Source organism: Lissotriton helveticus, chromosome 1_1, assembly GCF_964261635.1.
Source record: "Lissotriton helveticus chromosome 1_1, aLisHel1.1, whole genome shotgun sequence".
Lineage (NCBI taxonomy): Eukaryota > Metazoa > Chordata > Amphibia > Caudata > Salamandridae > Lissotriton > Lissotriton helveticus.
In genome coordinates, this window is record NC_136057.1 from 377,364,132 (window position 1) to 377,379,823 (window position 15,692).

Below are 15,692 nucleotides of genomic sequence, written 5' to 3' on the forward strand. Positions count from 1 at the left end.
AACAGATGCATACTGGTAAGTAGCATATTCCTTCTCAATATGAGAGGTCTCAGATAAGTACTTTGCAGAAAGGCAATAGACATGGTAAACACAATAGGTACTGGGGTTGCAGTAGGCAACACAATTCTACACACAATTTAGCATTGAGCTCAATGGGTTATTCTATATAAACACAGTTGATTACTTTGTAGATTACTTTGGTGGTTCCAGGACTGGATCCTAGACTCAGTCCTGGGGTCTAAGCTGAAAACAATTTAGTAAAAACGATTGAGTGATTGCAGTGATTTTTCAGGAATATAAAGCTATTTTAAAAGTTCACACACAAACTTTTCAACAGAAATCTGGCAATTTTATCCAATGGGAGAAAACTCAGGTTGCAGGTAAAGTACGATCTCGTTACTTTTGTAATCCAGTACTGGGCTCCTAGGTCCTGCACTGGGGTCTCAACTTAAAACAGGTAAGTAATTACGTTTCAGTATTTGGTATGATTTTTAAAGAATATTTCAAGTTTTCAAAAGTAGACAAGAAATTTCATAGAAAAGCAGATAATTAATTCCTATGGAGAAAATACAGACTAAGGGTAAACCCGGTTCGGATTACTTTTGTGGGTCAATACTGGGCTACAAGGTACAGTACTGGCTTCTCTCCTGATCACAGATGAGTACTTCGGAATTCGTTACTCGGCTGATTTTATAGGAATATTTAAAGTTTTCAAAAGTAGGCACTTAGAAGATTTTTTGAGTCAAACCAGTCAATGTTATCCAATGACAGGTAAGTGAGTTACCGGTTTCCAGGTGAGTACTCAGCTGGTGAAGTTAGGGTTCTGGGCATAGACTCAGGGGTCCCCCAGTGTCAGGTAGATACTGGTGGTTCACCCTCAGTGGCACAGGGGCGGCCGGGTGCAGAGATAGTTAGGCCCGATGTTATCCAATGAGGGGCAGGGGGTCTCCGGTTGGTGGCTGCTGGCTAGCAGGCCATGCGGCTGTGGGAGCGGGGCTCCTGGTCACTTGCTCAGGGCAAATGGGGAAGTAGGCTAGGGCAAAGGTGGCACGGCCAGCGGCACTCGGACGGCTGGGTGGAGGGTGCTTTTGAGCCATCGGGTGCTCAATGTTATTCAATGGGAAAGGTAACAAACAAACAAAGTCTGCAGGCTCGGGGACGGAGACTCTTCAGGGGCGACCACCACTTCGAGAGGTAAGTTGGGATCTTGGAGCACAGGTAGGTACCCCAAAGGAAGGCACATGGGGCTGTAGGGCGCTGGGTGCATGGGTGTCTTTAGGTGTCGGGAAAGCTTACCCTCAGCTGGTCGCGGTTTGAGGGGGCCCTGGTTCTGAGTCTGCAGGCGTCATCTGGTTCGTCGAGGAGGGTCTTTGGGCACTGGACTTCGGGTCCCAATCGCCAGTGGGACGTCCTCGTGGTCTTGGATCACTTGGGCACGGGCCGGGCTCGGCGGGTGCAGAGTGGGCTGGTCTGGAGCTTCCTGGCTGGCACCAGGGGTGTTGTTGCAGCAGAGCCTCTGCTGATGGGAGTCCCAGTCTTTAAGAGGGTCAAGGCAGGCAGGTCCTCTGGGTGTCCCAAGGTTACTGTCCGCTGGAGTTGCCGGGGTTTAGGCAGGAGCAGGTTCCAGGAACCACAAGTCGGTAGGGCTGGGGCCAAGTCAGTTGTGGTCGTCCTGTTGTTAGCAGCTGCACGTTGGGTATCTTCCTCATGAACTTCTTTCTTCTTTTCGTATCGGGATCTGAGGAAGGAAGGTTCAGGGAGCCCCTAAATACTAAATTTTGAGGCGTTACAGGTAGGGCAAGGGCAGGGACCAATAGGTCCCTGTCCTGGTGTGGGTACACCCCCTAGCCTGCTTCTCTCCTGTGGGAGGAGGGCAGGAGCCTGGCTGTGATTTTGCAGGGCTCCCCATCTCCAAGATGGCCGGAGCCCGGGGTCGTGCTTCACCTCATCTCCCCCCACATGAGGAGTGGGATTGGCACAGGCTGGCACACCCACCTTCCTGACGTAGTTTTTCCCCTGCCAGTCTTCCCGCCAGAGTGGAGGTCTGGACTGGTGGGGGCCAGTTGCTGGGCACCGCAAATGGTCTGGAGAAGGTCACAAAGGCGGCAGGCCTTTGAAGCTTCCCCCTGCCCATCCTGGGGGAGGAGACCTAGCACCTCGCCCAGAATGTGCATTGTTGCAGGCCCAGGAGAGCGTGGGGCTCTCCACCCAGGGGTCCAGCAACATGTCTGCTGTGTGGCAGCCAAGGCAGCCTCTCAGTCCAGACGTGGAATGTGGTTAGGTTTCAGGGGGCATCTCTAAGATGCCCTCTGTGGTGCATTGTTCATTAACCCCTTCCACGCTCATGACGAGCTGGGCTCGTCATGCAGTAGCCTCCTGCTACGCTGATGACGAGCCCAGCTCGTCATGAATAATGATGTTCATGGATTTCCAGCACAGGGGAAAAATCCCCATAGCATTCAAGGTGTTAAATCACACACTGGCATCAGTGTGGATTTAAAGTGCTGAGAAGTTTGATACCAAACTTGTCAGTCTTCAGTGAGTTCGTAATGTCGACCTCCCAGCACCATATACTCTTAATGGCATCACTGCACTTACAGTGCCCAGGAATGGCCCTGTGTACTGTATGGCACCGGGTTCATGCACCTGTGCCCACACCACTGGCATAGGGCACCCAGCTAGAGGGGTGGCTGATGTATGCCAGGGCAGTGGGTTTGTGGGCATGGCACACAGGGATGTGTGCCATGTCGACTCTTTGTTTAGTTCTGTACTTAGGCTCTTAGCCTGCAGAGGCAGTGTGTGGGTGCCAGGGTACAGGGCACCCAAGGGTGGCATAACAATTGCTGCAGCCCTTAGGGGTCTTTTCTGGTCACCATGCCCTGGGTACCATTTACTAGGGGCTGACAGGTGGCCAGAGATGCCAATTGGGTTTTAGTTTTAAAACAGTTTTAGGGAACGAACGCAGGCCCTGGGTACCTGGTTGGCAGGAGCCCAGGGCACACTCAGTCAAAGCACATCAGCAGTCAGAAAAAGTGGGGGCATACCAATGCAAGAAAGATGGCACTTTCTCACAATGCAGAACTAAACAGAGAGTCGACATGGCACACACCCCTGTGTGCCATGCCCACACACCCACTGCCCTGGCATACCTCAGTCACCCCTCTAGCTGAGTGCACTATGCCAGTGGTGTGGGCACATGTGCATGAGCCCTGTGCCCCTACAGTACCCAGGGCCATTCCTGGCCACTTTAGGGGCAGTGATGCCCTTAAGAGTATATGGTGCTGGGAGAGGTGTGGCGCCGCGGCCAGGGCGACTGACGCTGGAATCTGGGGACCACGGTTCGATCCCCGGCTCCGGCGGCAGGTTAGCCCAGCACCATGTGACTCTGGGCAATAGCTCGCTTAATCTTCCCGACGGCCCCCCAGCGCCTAGAGACCCTTACGGGTGATTGTGCGCTTTACAAATGTGGACTTTACTTTTTCATTACGAACTCCACAGCACCATAATGGCTACACTGAAGACTGACAACAATCCCAACAAGTGTGGGTAGTGCCTTTTTCGTCCACACCTAGAAGCATTACTACAGGCGTCCCCCAGGGCTCTACGTTGAGCTATCTGCTTTTTAATGTGTATGTGACTCCACTGATATATTTGGCGTAAGGATTGGGTGCTAAAATTATAGCTTACGCCGATGACACCCAGCTGCTTTTCACATGGAGAAAAGAGGAGACTTCCGTGGAATCAGCTAGAAACTGCCTGACAGAAGTTTTAATTGGCTGTCACGGGCCCAACTTAAATGTAACAAGGAAAAGTCGGAGTTCCTTCTTTATGGGACCTTTCCGCCGAACTTTTCGGGATGACCTGTGGCGCATGGGCTTCCCTAAGCCAAAAACTCAGGGTAGCCCAGCAAAAAATCTGGGAGTCTGGTTTAGCGAGGATCTCTGATTTCGAACTTTGGTACATTGAAACTTCTTAAGAAGTTTTAGCCACTCCTGCCAAAAGCTTCCAAAGAAATGATGACCCGCGCTCTCATCTTGTCGCAAAAGTTACAGGAGTGTGACCCATATACCAAATCAGGACTGGGTAAGGAAGGTGCATTCAAGAAACAATGTCCTGATAGGTAATGATGTACAGTCAATTAAATATGCATGCACATTGCATTGCTAGCAAGGAAAAAGGAGAACACTCTTTGAATTGAGACAAGATAGTTAATCATCTTATTTTATGATGCAAGTTCATGGTCAGTAGTATACAGTTTTGAGCAGCACTGCATAAACTCAATTTGGTGACAACCATATAAAACTTGGTGCTCTAAAAAAGTGACTGTGGTGGAGGTGGCGACGCAAGTGAGGGAGTGAACAGCATGGACGGCGCACTGTGAACAAGGTGCAAGTAATCTACAGTGGGTGGTTCAGATCATGTGACACAGTGTTATCACAGATTAAAGATTTATTTCCATTATTTGTGGAATGGTATTTTACTTCTAAGTAAAATACCATTCCACACGAACGCCCGCGTTCACCAGACCTCAGGATCCAGTCCTGCCCCGGCACGAAGATCTTTAACACTTGGATGCTAGAGCATAAATCCCAACCTAATGTAACTTCCATTGAAATGAATGGGCACTCCATGACGAGTTACCCTTGTCATTAGCATGGAAGTGGTTAAGGACTCGTGTTGGCCTCCGGCGGATCGCAGACGGCCGCCCAGCGCTTCCTTGCCTTGCCCTCATGCAGGCTCGAAATTCATTTTCTGACGATCACCTCTAACAGCGACAACTAAGTTCCTTTCCAGCACGCCCCGAGTCAGACAACCAAGTCCTGATGACGATCCTTACTAACGTGCATCGAAACGCCGTCGACTTTACAGCTTATTAATAGGCGTACTTCTCTAATGTGGTTCAAATAATGGTAAGAAATCTTTAATCTGTGATATCACTGTGTCACATGATCTGTCAATGGGTCAATGCCGTGTTGCCATTCCACGCTACCGCCTCGCCAGAACGGGAGGGAGTTCCCTCTCCGTAAGGGCAGCCAGGGCCTGGAACAGGCTGCCCTTTGAGCTCAGGAATAATCATGATCTTAGGACATTTAAGAAGCAATTGAAAACCTTACTTTTTAATTAGGTGGGGTAGCTGCTATTTGCACTTCTGTACAACCCCGCATTGGCCTATCGCGGCGGGACACTTCCGGGTAGCTGTGTGCGCTATAAATGCTTGGTAACATAACATAACATAATAAGTTTGATTTCAAACTTCTCAGCACACTAAACCCACACTGATGCCAGTGTGGGATTTAATGTAAAATGCACGACAGAGTGTAACCTACAATCCACGTCTTGTCTGAGAGGCTGCCTAGGCTGCCACACAGCAGACATGTTGCTGGACCCCTGGGTATAGAGCCATCCGCTCTCCTGGGCCTGCACCAATGCCCATCCCGGGCAAGGTGCTAGGTCAACTCCCCCAGGATGCTTCAAAGGCCGCCTTTGTGAGCTTCTCCAGGCCACTTGCTGTACTCAGCAACTGGCCCCCACCGGTTCTGACCTCCACTCTGGTGGGAAGACTCGCGGGGAACCCTAAGTGAGGAAAGGGGGTGTGCCAGCCTGTGCCAACTCAAGCCCTCAGGTGGGAGAGGCGAAGTGATGCACAACTCTGGGCTCTGGCCATCTTGAGGATTGACAGCCCTGCCCAATCAGAGATAGGCTCCTGCCCCCCTCCCACAGGAGAGGAGCGGGATAGGGGATGTACTTACCCCAGGACAGGGACCATTGGTCCCTGCCCTTACCCTACCTGTAATGCCTCTGAATGTAGTATTTAGGGGCACCCTGAACCTTCCTTCCTCATATCACGATTTGAAACAAGCAAGAAGATCAAGAAACCAGAAGACCTGCTGTGCAGCTGCTCACAAGAGGACACCACCAACTGACTTGGCCCCAGCCCTACCAGCCTGTTGATCCTTGAACCTGCTCCTGCGAAACTCCTGCGCCTTCAGTGGTCAGCAACCTCATAAACCCCGGAGGACCTGGCTGCCTTGAGACTCTACCAAGCTTGGGACTCACAGGAGCAGTGGTTCTGCTCACAAAACCAGCCAGGGACCGCGAATCCAGCCCTCTCTGCACCCGCCGAGCCCGGCCTGTGCCTGAGTGGACAAAGACCACGAGGACGTCCCCCTGGCGATTGTGACCTGAAATCCAGTGCCCAAGGACCCTCCTTGATGAGCCAGAATACGCCTGAGCCTCATACCAAGGGGCTCCAACCGCGACCAGCAGAGGGTAAGATTTCCCGACGTCAAAAGACACCCCTGCACCCGGCACCTCACGGCCTCCTGTGCCCAAATCCTGGGTGCCTACCTATCCTCCAAGATCCCAACTTACCTCTCAAAGTGGTGGTCGCTCCTGAAAAATCTCCGTCCCCGAGCCTGCAGCCTTTGGTCAACTTCCAAGTCTCCCATTGAATAACATTGAGGGCCCGAATGCCCAAAAGCACCCTGCACCCAGCCGCCCGAGTGCCCCTGGGAGTGCATCCTTTGTCCTAATCTACTCCCCATTTGCCCTGAGCAAGTGACCAGGAGCCCAGCTCCCACAGCCGCATGGTCTGCTTGCCTGCAGCCACCAACCAATGGCCCCCTGCTGCCCATAGGCTAACATTGGGCCTAACTACCTCTGAGGGTGTAACAACTGTACCTACATGACCCTGGGAGACCCCTGAGTCTATGCCCAGAACCTTAACTCTGCCAGTCAAGTACTTCCCCAAAAGCCGATAACTCACTTTTCTTCAATAGGGTAACATTGACTGGTTTCACTTGGAAATTCTTCTAAGTGTGGAGTTTTTAAACTTTAAAATATTCATCTAAAATCAGCCGAACAACGAATTCCGATTTACTCACCTGTTATCAGGAGAGATCCTAGTGTGGATCTTGGTGCCCAGCACTTACCATGAAAAGTAATTCTAACCTTACTTACCAGTAACTTGAATTTTCTTCCATAGGATAGCATTGCCTGCTTTTTGCTGAAAAAGTTTCTAAGTGTCGATTTTTGAAACTTTCAAATATTAGTTAAAAATCGCCTGTATGACAAACAAATTCTTTCAATTGTTTACAGGAGATGCACCAGTGCTGGGTCCAGGATCCAACACTGAGTAAGAAAAAGTAACGATAACACTACTTACCTGCTAAGTGAATTTCCTCCCATAGGATAACATTGTTGATTCTATGTGTAAAAGTTTCGAAGTGTCAACTTTTAAAATACAATAATATTCCTTAAAAATCACTACTGTAACCAACACGCTTTTACTCAACTGTTTGCAGGAGATGTCCCAGGACTGAATCTAGGATCCAGTCCTGTGGTTAGAAAATTAATCCATAAAGTAATTAATTGCATTTAACTAGAAACTCCCATTGAGCTCAAAGTAGCATTGTGTTTGAAATTGTGTTGCCTATTGCAACAACTACATCTATTGTACTCAAAAGTCTATTGCCTAATTTGAAAAGTACTTACCTAAAGTAACTCATTCTGAGAAAGTATATTTTGATACCTTGTTGGTTGTCAAATAAAACAACTTTATATTTTCATACAAAACATTGGCCTACAGTTCAGTTCTTGAGTGTGAGAGACCATTTGCTGATTGAGTGTGTACAACAAATGCTTCACACTGTCCTCTGATACTGCCTTACTGCTCGACCAAGCTACCACTTTAGAGAGTAAGGTTATATCTAACTTTAGCCTCTGCCAAATATCTGGGGACTGTGGACTCTGTGCACACTGTACCTTACTTTGGTCCAGTTTATACAGAGCCACTTTTTGGTGGATCAGTGGTGGGATACAAACTTGCATTTGTTGGACTACTTGGTCACCATCTGATCACACAACAGAACTCTTAAATTGCCTTTAGAATTCTGATTTTCCTAAATTGGTTTCTCTAAAATACTAAAAGTCTTGTCCGAGCCTTGCTTAAGTCCCAATAGAAGTTTAAAGAAATAAAAGTCACTGTATTCAAGGGTAGAGGTTTAGAACTTTTAGGTTAGAATGTCTCAACAGACCCCAGCTATTAGTGAAGATAATACCATGGACCTTGTTGAGGAGCTCGACCTCACACCTTACTTACACTTGTCTTTCAAAGAATTGAGGTCCTTATGCAAACTTAAAAATATAACAATGGGCCTGCATCCAACCAAACAAGGGCTACAGGAGCTCCTGGCTGAGTATGCTAAAGGCCACCCCTCTGAACATGGTGATGACCAGTCAGAAGGGGAAGGAGTGATAGTGGAGGAGGATAATTCCCCCCTCCCTCCAATCATCCCTAGGGAGGAGAGGGCCCACATACCCTTTACTCCAAGAATCAATCTATGTGGTCCTAGGCCTCACAAAGGTGGACCAGGTCCCAGGGAAAACATTGGGAATAGCCCCAATGAGGAAGACCGCTTTTTAGCAAATCTGGCCAAGAGAATAGACCTAGAGTCCAGACTCCTGGCTCTTGAAAAAGAAAGGAAAGAGATGGTTTTAGCACCCATCAATGGTGGCAGTAATACTAAAGATAAAGATAGGGAGGAAACCTCTGATCCTAAAATCCCCAAAGGGATTGTCCCCAAAATTGAGGAAGGTGATGACATCACCAAGTGGTTCACAGCCTTTGAGAGGGCTTGTAAAATAAGAAGAGTAAAGAAACCTCTCTGGGGGGCAGTTCTGTTGGGAACTGTTCTCTGGAAATTGCAGAGACTGGCTTCTGACCCTCTCTGGGCCAGATGCAGGGTCCTATGATCTCATGAAGAGCACTCTGATTGAGGGATTTGGACTCACCATTGAGGAGTACAGAATTAGATTCAGGGGGGCTCACAAAACCCAGTCCTGGATTGACTTCGTGGACTACTCAGTAAAGACACTGGATGGTTGGTTAGCTGGACATAGTGTGCATGATTTTACTGGACTTTACAATTTGTTTATGAAGGAACATATATTAAATAATTGCACAAATGAAAAGTTGCATCAGCATTTGGTAGACCTAAGACTAATTTTTCCCCAAGAATTGGGAAAGAAGGCAGACCTTTTGGTCAAGACAAGGGTGACCAGGACAACCACTGGGGGTGACCAGAAGAAGTTGGTTACAAAACCTCCCATGGGGAAAGGTGGTGAGAATCCCCAAGATAAAAGTCTGAGTCTTCCAAAGGGCCCCAAAAACCTGTACAGGTGGGTGGGTCCCAAACTCCTCCCTATGTGCCTTTTCCCTATAAAGGGAAGAACTTTGATCCCTTAAATGCCTATTGTAACTACTGTAATATGTTGGGACATTTAACTGGAGATAAATCTTGCCCCCACAACAAGGCCACTAAGGCACCCAGCACAGCTACTTCTGGGGCAGCAAGTCTACAGATGGGATCAGAAGAGTGCCCTGAGCAAATCTGGATGCACACTGAAGCCAGTCTAGTTTCAATGGGGGAAGTTGAGTTTGCCACTGTAGCTATGTGGCCACCCAACTTAAAGAAGTATTTGCAATACCCCTGGGTGAATGGGACTAGGATAGAAGCTCTGAGGGATGCAGGTGCCAGTGTCACTATGGTGAGAAATACACTGGTTTCCCCTGAGCAATACTTGATTGGGAAAACTTACCCAGTCACCAATGATGACAGTGTTACCACTAATCATCCAATGGCTATGGTGACATTCGGCTGGGGCGGGGTGGGTGGGTGGGGGGGGGGAGGTGTTACTTGCCTGAAACGGGTAGTGGTCTCTCGGAAATTACCAGCTTGCTGCGTGCTTGGCAATGACCTAGAAACCTCAGCCTGGGCTGAGGTTGAATTGAAAACCCATGTAGCCATGCTGGGTATCCCTGAATTGGTGTGTGTGCAAACAAGAGCACAGAGCAAGAGGCAGGGTGAAAAAGTAGGTTTGGAGCCTGAAAGTATGGCCCAACCAACCAAGAGTAAAGGTAAGAAGACCGGGGAACCAGCTTCTGTACAGCCAACTCCTCAGGTCCCCTCTCCTCAGGGAGAGGACTTGGAATCCTAGAGGGAACTGAGCCCATGGAGCATGTGCCTCACCAGGTTGAACTCTTGGGTCCAGGGGGACCCAGTAGGGAAGAGCTGTGCCAGGGTCAGCAAGACTGTCCCACTCTTGAACGCCTGAGGCAGCAAGCTGTTTCAGAAGCACAGGGAGATGTCAGTGGTACCCATGGAGTTTATTGGGAAGAGGGATTACTGTACACTGAGGCAAGAGACCCCAATCTTGGAGCCACCAGGAGAGAGGTAGTGCCACAGAAGTACAGGGAGTTCCTCCTACCTTTGGCTCCCCCTAGCTGGACATCTGGGCCAAACCAAGACTTGGGAAAGGCTAGTTAGCCACTTTTACTCGCCCCAGATGCACCTAAAGGTGAAGGAGTTTGTCAGCTCCTGTGTTACCTGTCAAGCCCGTGGCAAGACCGGTGGCCACCCAAAGGCCCCCCTGATACTACTGCCTGTGGTGGGGGTTCCCTTTGAAAGGGTAGGTGTGGATATAGTGGGTCCTTTTGAACCTCCCACGGCCTCGGGGAACAAATTCATTGTAGTGGTAGTGGATCATGCCACGAGGTAATTCCACTTAGGACTACTACAGCTCCTGCAGTAGCCAAGACCCTCATTGGTGTCTTCACCAGGGTAGGGTTTCATAAGGAGGTGGTTTCAGACAGAGGTTCTAACTTTGTCTGCTTACCTCAAACACATGTGGAAAGAGTGTGGAGTGCAGTACACGTTTACTACACGTTTACTACACCCTATCACCTACAAACCAATGGCCTTGTTTTACCTCTGTAAGCCTTTGGGGATCCACTGGAATCTGTGCAGTCTACACCTTCCTTTGGTATAGAATATATACAGAGCCAGTTTCCTAAAACCACCCAGTCCATTAGAGGCTGTGGTCGGGGAACAGAACAATAGCTTTTAGTCCTCAAGGGAAAATTTTGCAGAGACCCCCTTCAGCAGACCCATCAAAACCCCTTTAAATTGACCCTGACATTTTACGTTCTCCAGGTTGGAAGTTGAATTGCATTTAATCTCCCTGGCTGAAGGAGCATTACCTTGCACCAATGGGTACTCCAAATTTTGGAACAAGGCTATATTACCTGTCTTCCAGACAGACATGCCACCTACACTGTAATATCGTTTGAAGCGCCACTTGTTTTATACTTTAAAGCAGATGTTTTAGCTCTTTCGGCCAAAGGAGCAATAAATAGGGTGTCTGTTTCAGAAGTTGTGACAGGTTGTTACTCCTGCTACTTTCTGGTACCAAAAAAGGATGGATGCTGTTGCCCCAATACCAGATTTTCACCCTATAACTTCTTCTAAAGAAAAGATGAGCTTAAGATGCTCACCATTGCCAAAGTTTTTTCTGCCATTGATCCGACAGAAGAGATTGTATGCATATTTCCACATTCCCATCCTGCAGTCTCACAGGCACTACCTGCAGCCTCAAGTGGTCCAGGATGTGCCTTGAGTGTCTCTGTATAAATATACAAGCCAGTGTTTCCTCCACTTTGGGATTTCACTTACAACATAATTTAGAGTGATTTTTAAGGGGGGTTGTCTTCCAAGAGATCTAGTTCAAATAATGAAATTGATACTTATTTAAAGTAAATTTTCATTCATTGTGAATGGGAAAAGAAGCATGTTATTTCTGTTGGTGTTTGAAATCTAGAACAATGTAAATATACCCTAGCAACTGTTAGTTGGATAGGCTGATACTGAGGAGCATTATATAAACATACTAAACGTATGCCCTTAAATGCCTGCAATCTTTTTGGTTATATATTGGGTACAGTATACCTCAGTTTAAAATATTTTTTCCCTGAACTATGCTTAGTAACAGCTGTTAATTACAACCAGTATTCTTTTACTTTCTGTGCATCATTCCTACACACGTACATGTCCCGTGGATCCCAAGTCTGAGCTACCCACTGGTCATATTGGCACCATACAACACACATCAAAAATCTCATATTTGTGTGATGCACAAGAGACTACAGTGATGCTTGTGTGTCTGTGTTTAAGTTTGGTGTACCACTATATTATAACATAATAACCTTTAGGTTTGTGAAACCACTAGCTATAGCTCAAGTACATGACCCTGTGCCTTTGATCTTGCATGGACCTTTATATACGAGTACATGCAAGTGCAGAATCACAAACCTGTTCCATAGTGTTCTAGACCTGACCAAAACATACTCATGTTAAATTGGACAAAGGTGCTCTATTACCACCAGTGATTTATGGGCAAATATGTAATTGTATTTTATTTATTTATGTGAAATTTAGAACAAACCTAGTTTGCTTTAGCCATTTAAAAGCATTACCTACCCCCAATGTCTGTCATTTTGTTTTCCAGCAGGCTCAGTCAACCAGATAATGGACGAACAAGGACCAAGCTGACAGTGGAGGAGCTAAAAGCATTTGTTCAGCAGCTTTTTAGCTTGCCATGTGTTGTTAGCCAGGCGAGACAAGTCAAGGTGAGCTTTTTCTAGATGTGAATGTCTATGTGGCACAGAATTGTCTCCTAGTATTTCTACTTGGGCGTGCTTCTTTCTGCAGATTCCTGCTGCTTACAGCCAATAGATCTTTGTGATCAGTGCCCCTAAGTGCAAGAGCTTTGCATTTAAGTACATTTCAGTATAACTTTTTTCTGAAAAAAAAGTCCCATGTTTTACGTTACAATATTTTCATAAAGGTGGTTTAAGCATGGCAGGCGGTGGAATGTTGTGATGCTTGTGATTGGCGTCTGTGACTGATGTATATGATGCTTTGAAGTTGACCATGCTTGCATGCCTTGTTTGGTGAGACACCCACACCCCACTGAGACTGATCACAACCAGAAAGGTCCGATTTTCGTCCAAAGCTGTTAACCTTTCATTCAAAATAAGAGGAAAAAAACAACTAGTTGTTGCTACTGCTGATTAATTTCCTGTGGGTACCTCCGAGTTTTGTGACAACAGCTTGTGCTCAGTGAGTAGGCCTGTCTTTTCTCTTACTTTGTAAAGAGCTGTTCCTTTTACTTAGACCTTTCATGAAACCTGTCGAACATGGACTTAGAACTGCTGTATTTGTTTTTATTAAAGGATGCTAATTGGCATCAGTCATCTGAGTCCTGGGTAATGAAGAAGACCTTATGGTTCGAGGCATGTGGGCTGCTAAATTCATATCTTTAGCATAGATGGCCGCCTAGTGTTGGGTCCGGATGATTGCACATTGTTGTCCTGGAAGAGTCTTCGAAGTATCACGAGATAGGTGGCTCCTCCCCTGGACTACGGTGCGCATGGGCATCGACTCCATCCCCAGATTGTTTTTTTCCGCCATTGGGTTCGGATGTGATTTTGACGACTCCTTGTCGGAATCGAAAAAAACTTCCTACTTAAGGCCAAAAGGCCTTCGTTCCCTGCGTCGGTATTGTTAGCGTGCGGTCTCGAGCATCATCCAACTCTTCGAGTCAGATTTCTGCGGAGTCAAGTAACTCTTCGGACATCGAGGCCCTCTCGTCGCAGCAAGACCCCGACGACCTTAACATGGAGCGGAGCCCGTTCAAGTTCTGCCCCGTCTGTGGATCTAAATATCCACATATCGATGTGCATCCAGTCTGTAACAAATGCCTCTCGCCAGACCACAACGAGGACAACTGCATGGCCTGCTCGAAGTTCAGGTCAAAGAAAACGCTCAAGCGCGCGGCGCGCCTCGAGGCACGGCGAGCGGCTCCGGCACCCGACGACATATTCGACGACCCCGCAGAAGTAGGCCGAAGCCATCATCTTCAGATTTCACCCCCGTCGACGGAGGTTGAGGCCGATCCCGAGGAACAAGTCGAGGAACAAAGCCAAGACAGTGAATACGTCGAGGAGGTAGGGGACGACGAAGAAGTCTATGGGGCCGCGGAAGATAGCTCAGAGGAGGAGCTATGCCCCGAAAGTTACATGATTCAGGCTCAGGTCACGGGATCGCCACTAGGCCTTACCCACGACCCTGCACCGCTATCCCCGGCCCCGCCTTCTGGCCCGGCCACGGACACAACAGCGGAGACGCCATTGCGCGTATCGAAACCGAAACCTTCGGATTCGACAGCACCTAAGATGGCCGACGTCCCATCAAATACGAAACCTACGGCTTCGACAACACCTAAAATGGCCGACGTCCCGTCAAAACTGACGAAGCCTGCTACCTCATCGACTCCGTCGCCCTCCGGCCCTCCGAAGTCGAAGAAGGCTGTCGAGTCGACAGCGCCGCAGAAGGTGCCCAAGGACCAGTCCTCGAAGAAGGTCGTCCATCAAGTGTCGGTCACGGTTGCGCCCGTTAAATCCACTAAAGCCGTCGAAACAAAGTCTGCTCAAGACATCGACCCGAAGTCCGGAGGCACTACGCATCGGCACAAAGACACCAAATCTACAACAACGGCGCCTGCGACTAAGCCTGTAACGGAGGCAAGGACCGTCGCACCTGAAGATGCATTGGCGGCCTCCGCTTCAACGCCGAAGGCCTCCGATGGTACCGGACATACGGCGTTGGTTACCACACCATCGCCTTCCTTCGCAAAGCAAGTCGCTGACTCCCTCAAACGTATTCAGGAGAAGTCTTCGTCGTCGACGACCCACACGCCGTCGGCTCCGAAACCAGTGGACGTGCCTGCGAAGCCTTCGAGCAAGCTTCTCTACACCCTGCCGCCGAAGGTGGCACCGAAGGCGTTTGCACCCAAATCGGTGCCAAAGATCACGGAAACGTCGGAACCTTCGACGCAAAGTGGCCGGTCGGATCGACATCAAGCCTCAGAAGAAGAATCTGAGCGTTACATCGATGCCGAAACAGGGAAATTAACTCTCTATAAAAGAAAGATCACTTCCCAACCACTACAATCATATGTCATTCCTCTAAAAAAGAAAAGGCCACTACAGGACATTCCTGCACTTGTGGAACCTATTCGGCCTCCACCAAGGAGGAGTCCATCACCTTCTCCAAACCAGTCAGGGGGAGAGGAGCATGACCAAAATGACCAGTACAATTTCCCGGGCAATGATGACCCTGATGTCCATCAGGACTCATATGACGACACTGGTGACCAGGGAGGCCATCAGGTGGTACAGGACCCACAGGTTTTTGGTGCACGTACATCCCCAACTGAGGATTCAGCGGCATTCAATGCCTTAATAGAGCGGGCAGCTGCAAATCATAATGTGGACATGCATGCTGACCCAGTGGAAGAAGATTTCTTGTTTGACACTTTTTCTGTCTCAGAAAGAACAGTTAAAACCCTTCCTATGCTAAAAGGTGTCCTTAAGCATGCCCCAGATATCTTTAAAGAACCTACCAGGGCGAGAGTGGTGAACCCACGTATCGAAAAGAAATACAGGCCGGCACCTGGGGACCCTGCATATATTCGGGGACAGTTGCCTCTGGACTCTCTGGTCGTCGCCACTGCCCGCAAAAGGGCGAACTCCCAGACAACGGGTGAAGCTCCTCCCCCAGACAAGGAGTCGAAAGTGCTTGAGGCAGGGGGCAAAAGGGTGGCTGCGCAGGCTGCCAATATCTGGCATATATCAAACACTCAGGCACTATTGGCGCGTTATGATAGGGCGCATTACGACACCCTAGAACAGCTCCTTCAACACCTACCCGACCAGTTTAAGGAGGGAGCAGAAATGCTCATACAAGAGGGAAAGCTAATTTCCAACGCAGCAATAAAGTGTGCACTTGATG

General features: G+C 48.6%; 1 protein-coding gene across 3 annotated transcripts in view; it reads left to right on the forward strand.

Moving 5' to 3' along the window:
• Nucleotides 1-15,692, forward strand: part of KDM5A (lysine demethylase 5A) — a 749,711-nt gene that overhangs the window by 427,278 nt on the left and 306,741 nt on the right. For all 3 annotated transcript variants that reach the window (XM_078673709.1, XM_078673710.1, XM_078673708.1), the window contains one exon: nt 12,346-12,466. In XM_078673709.1, coding sequence (XP_078529835.1) covers nt 12,346-12,466 — 121 coding nt within the window. The remainder of the gene's footprint in view (nt 1-12,345; nt 12,467-15,692) is intronic.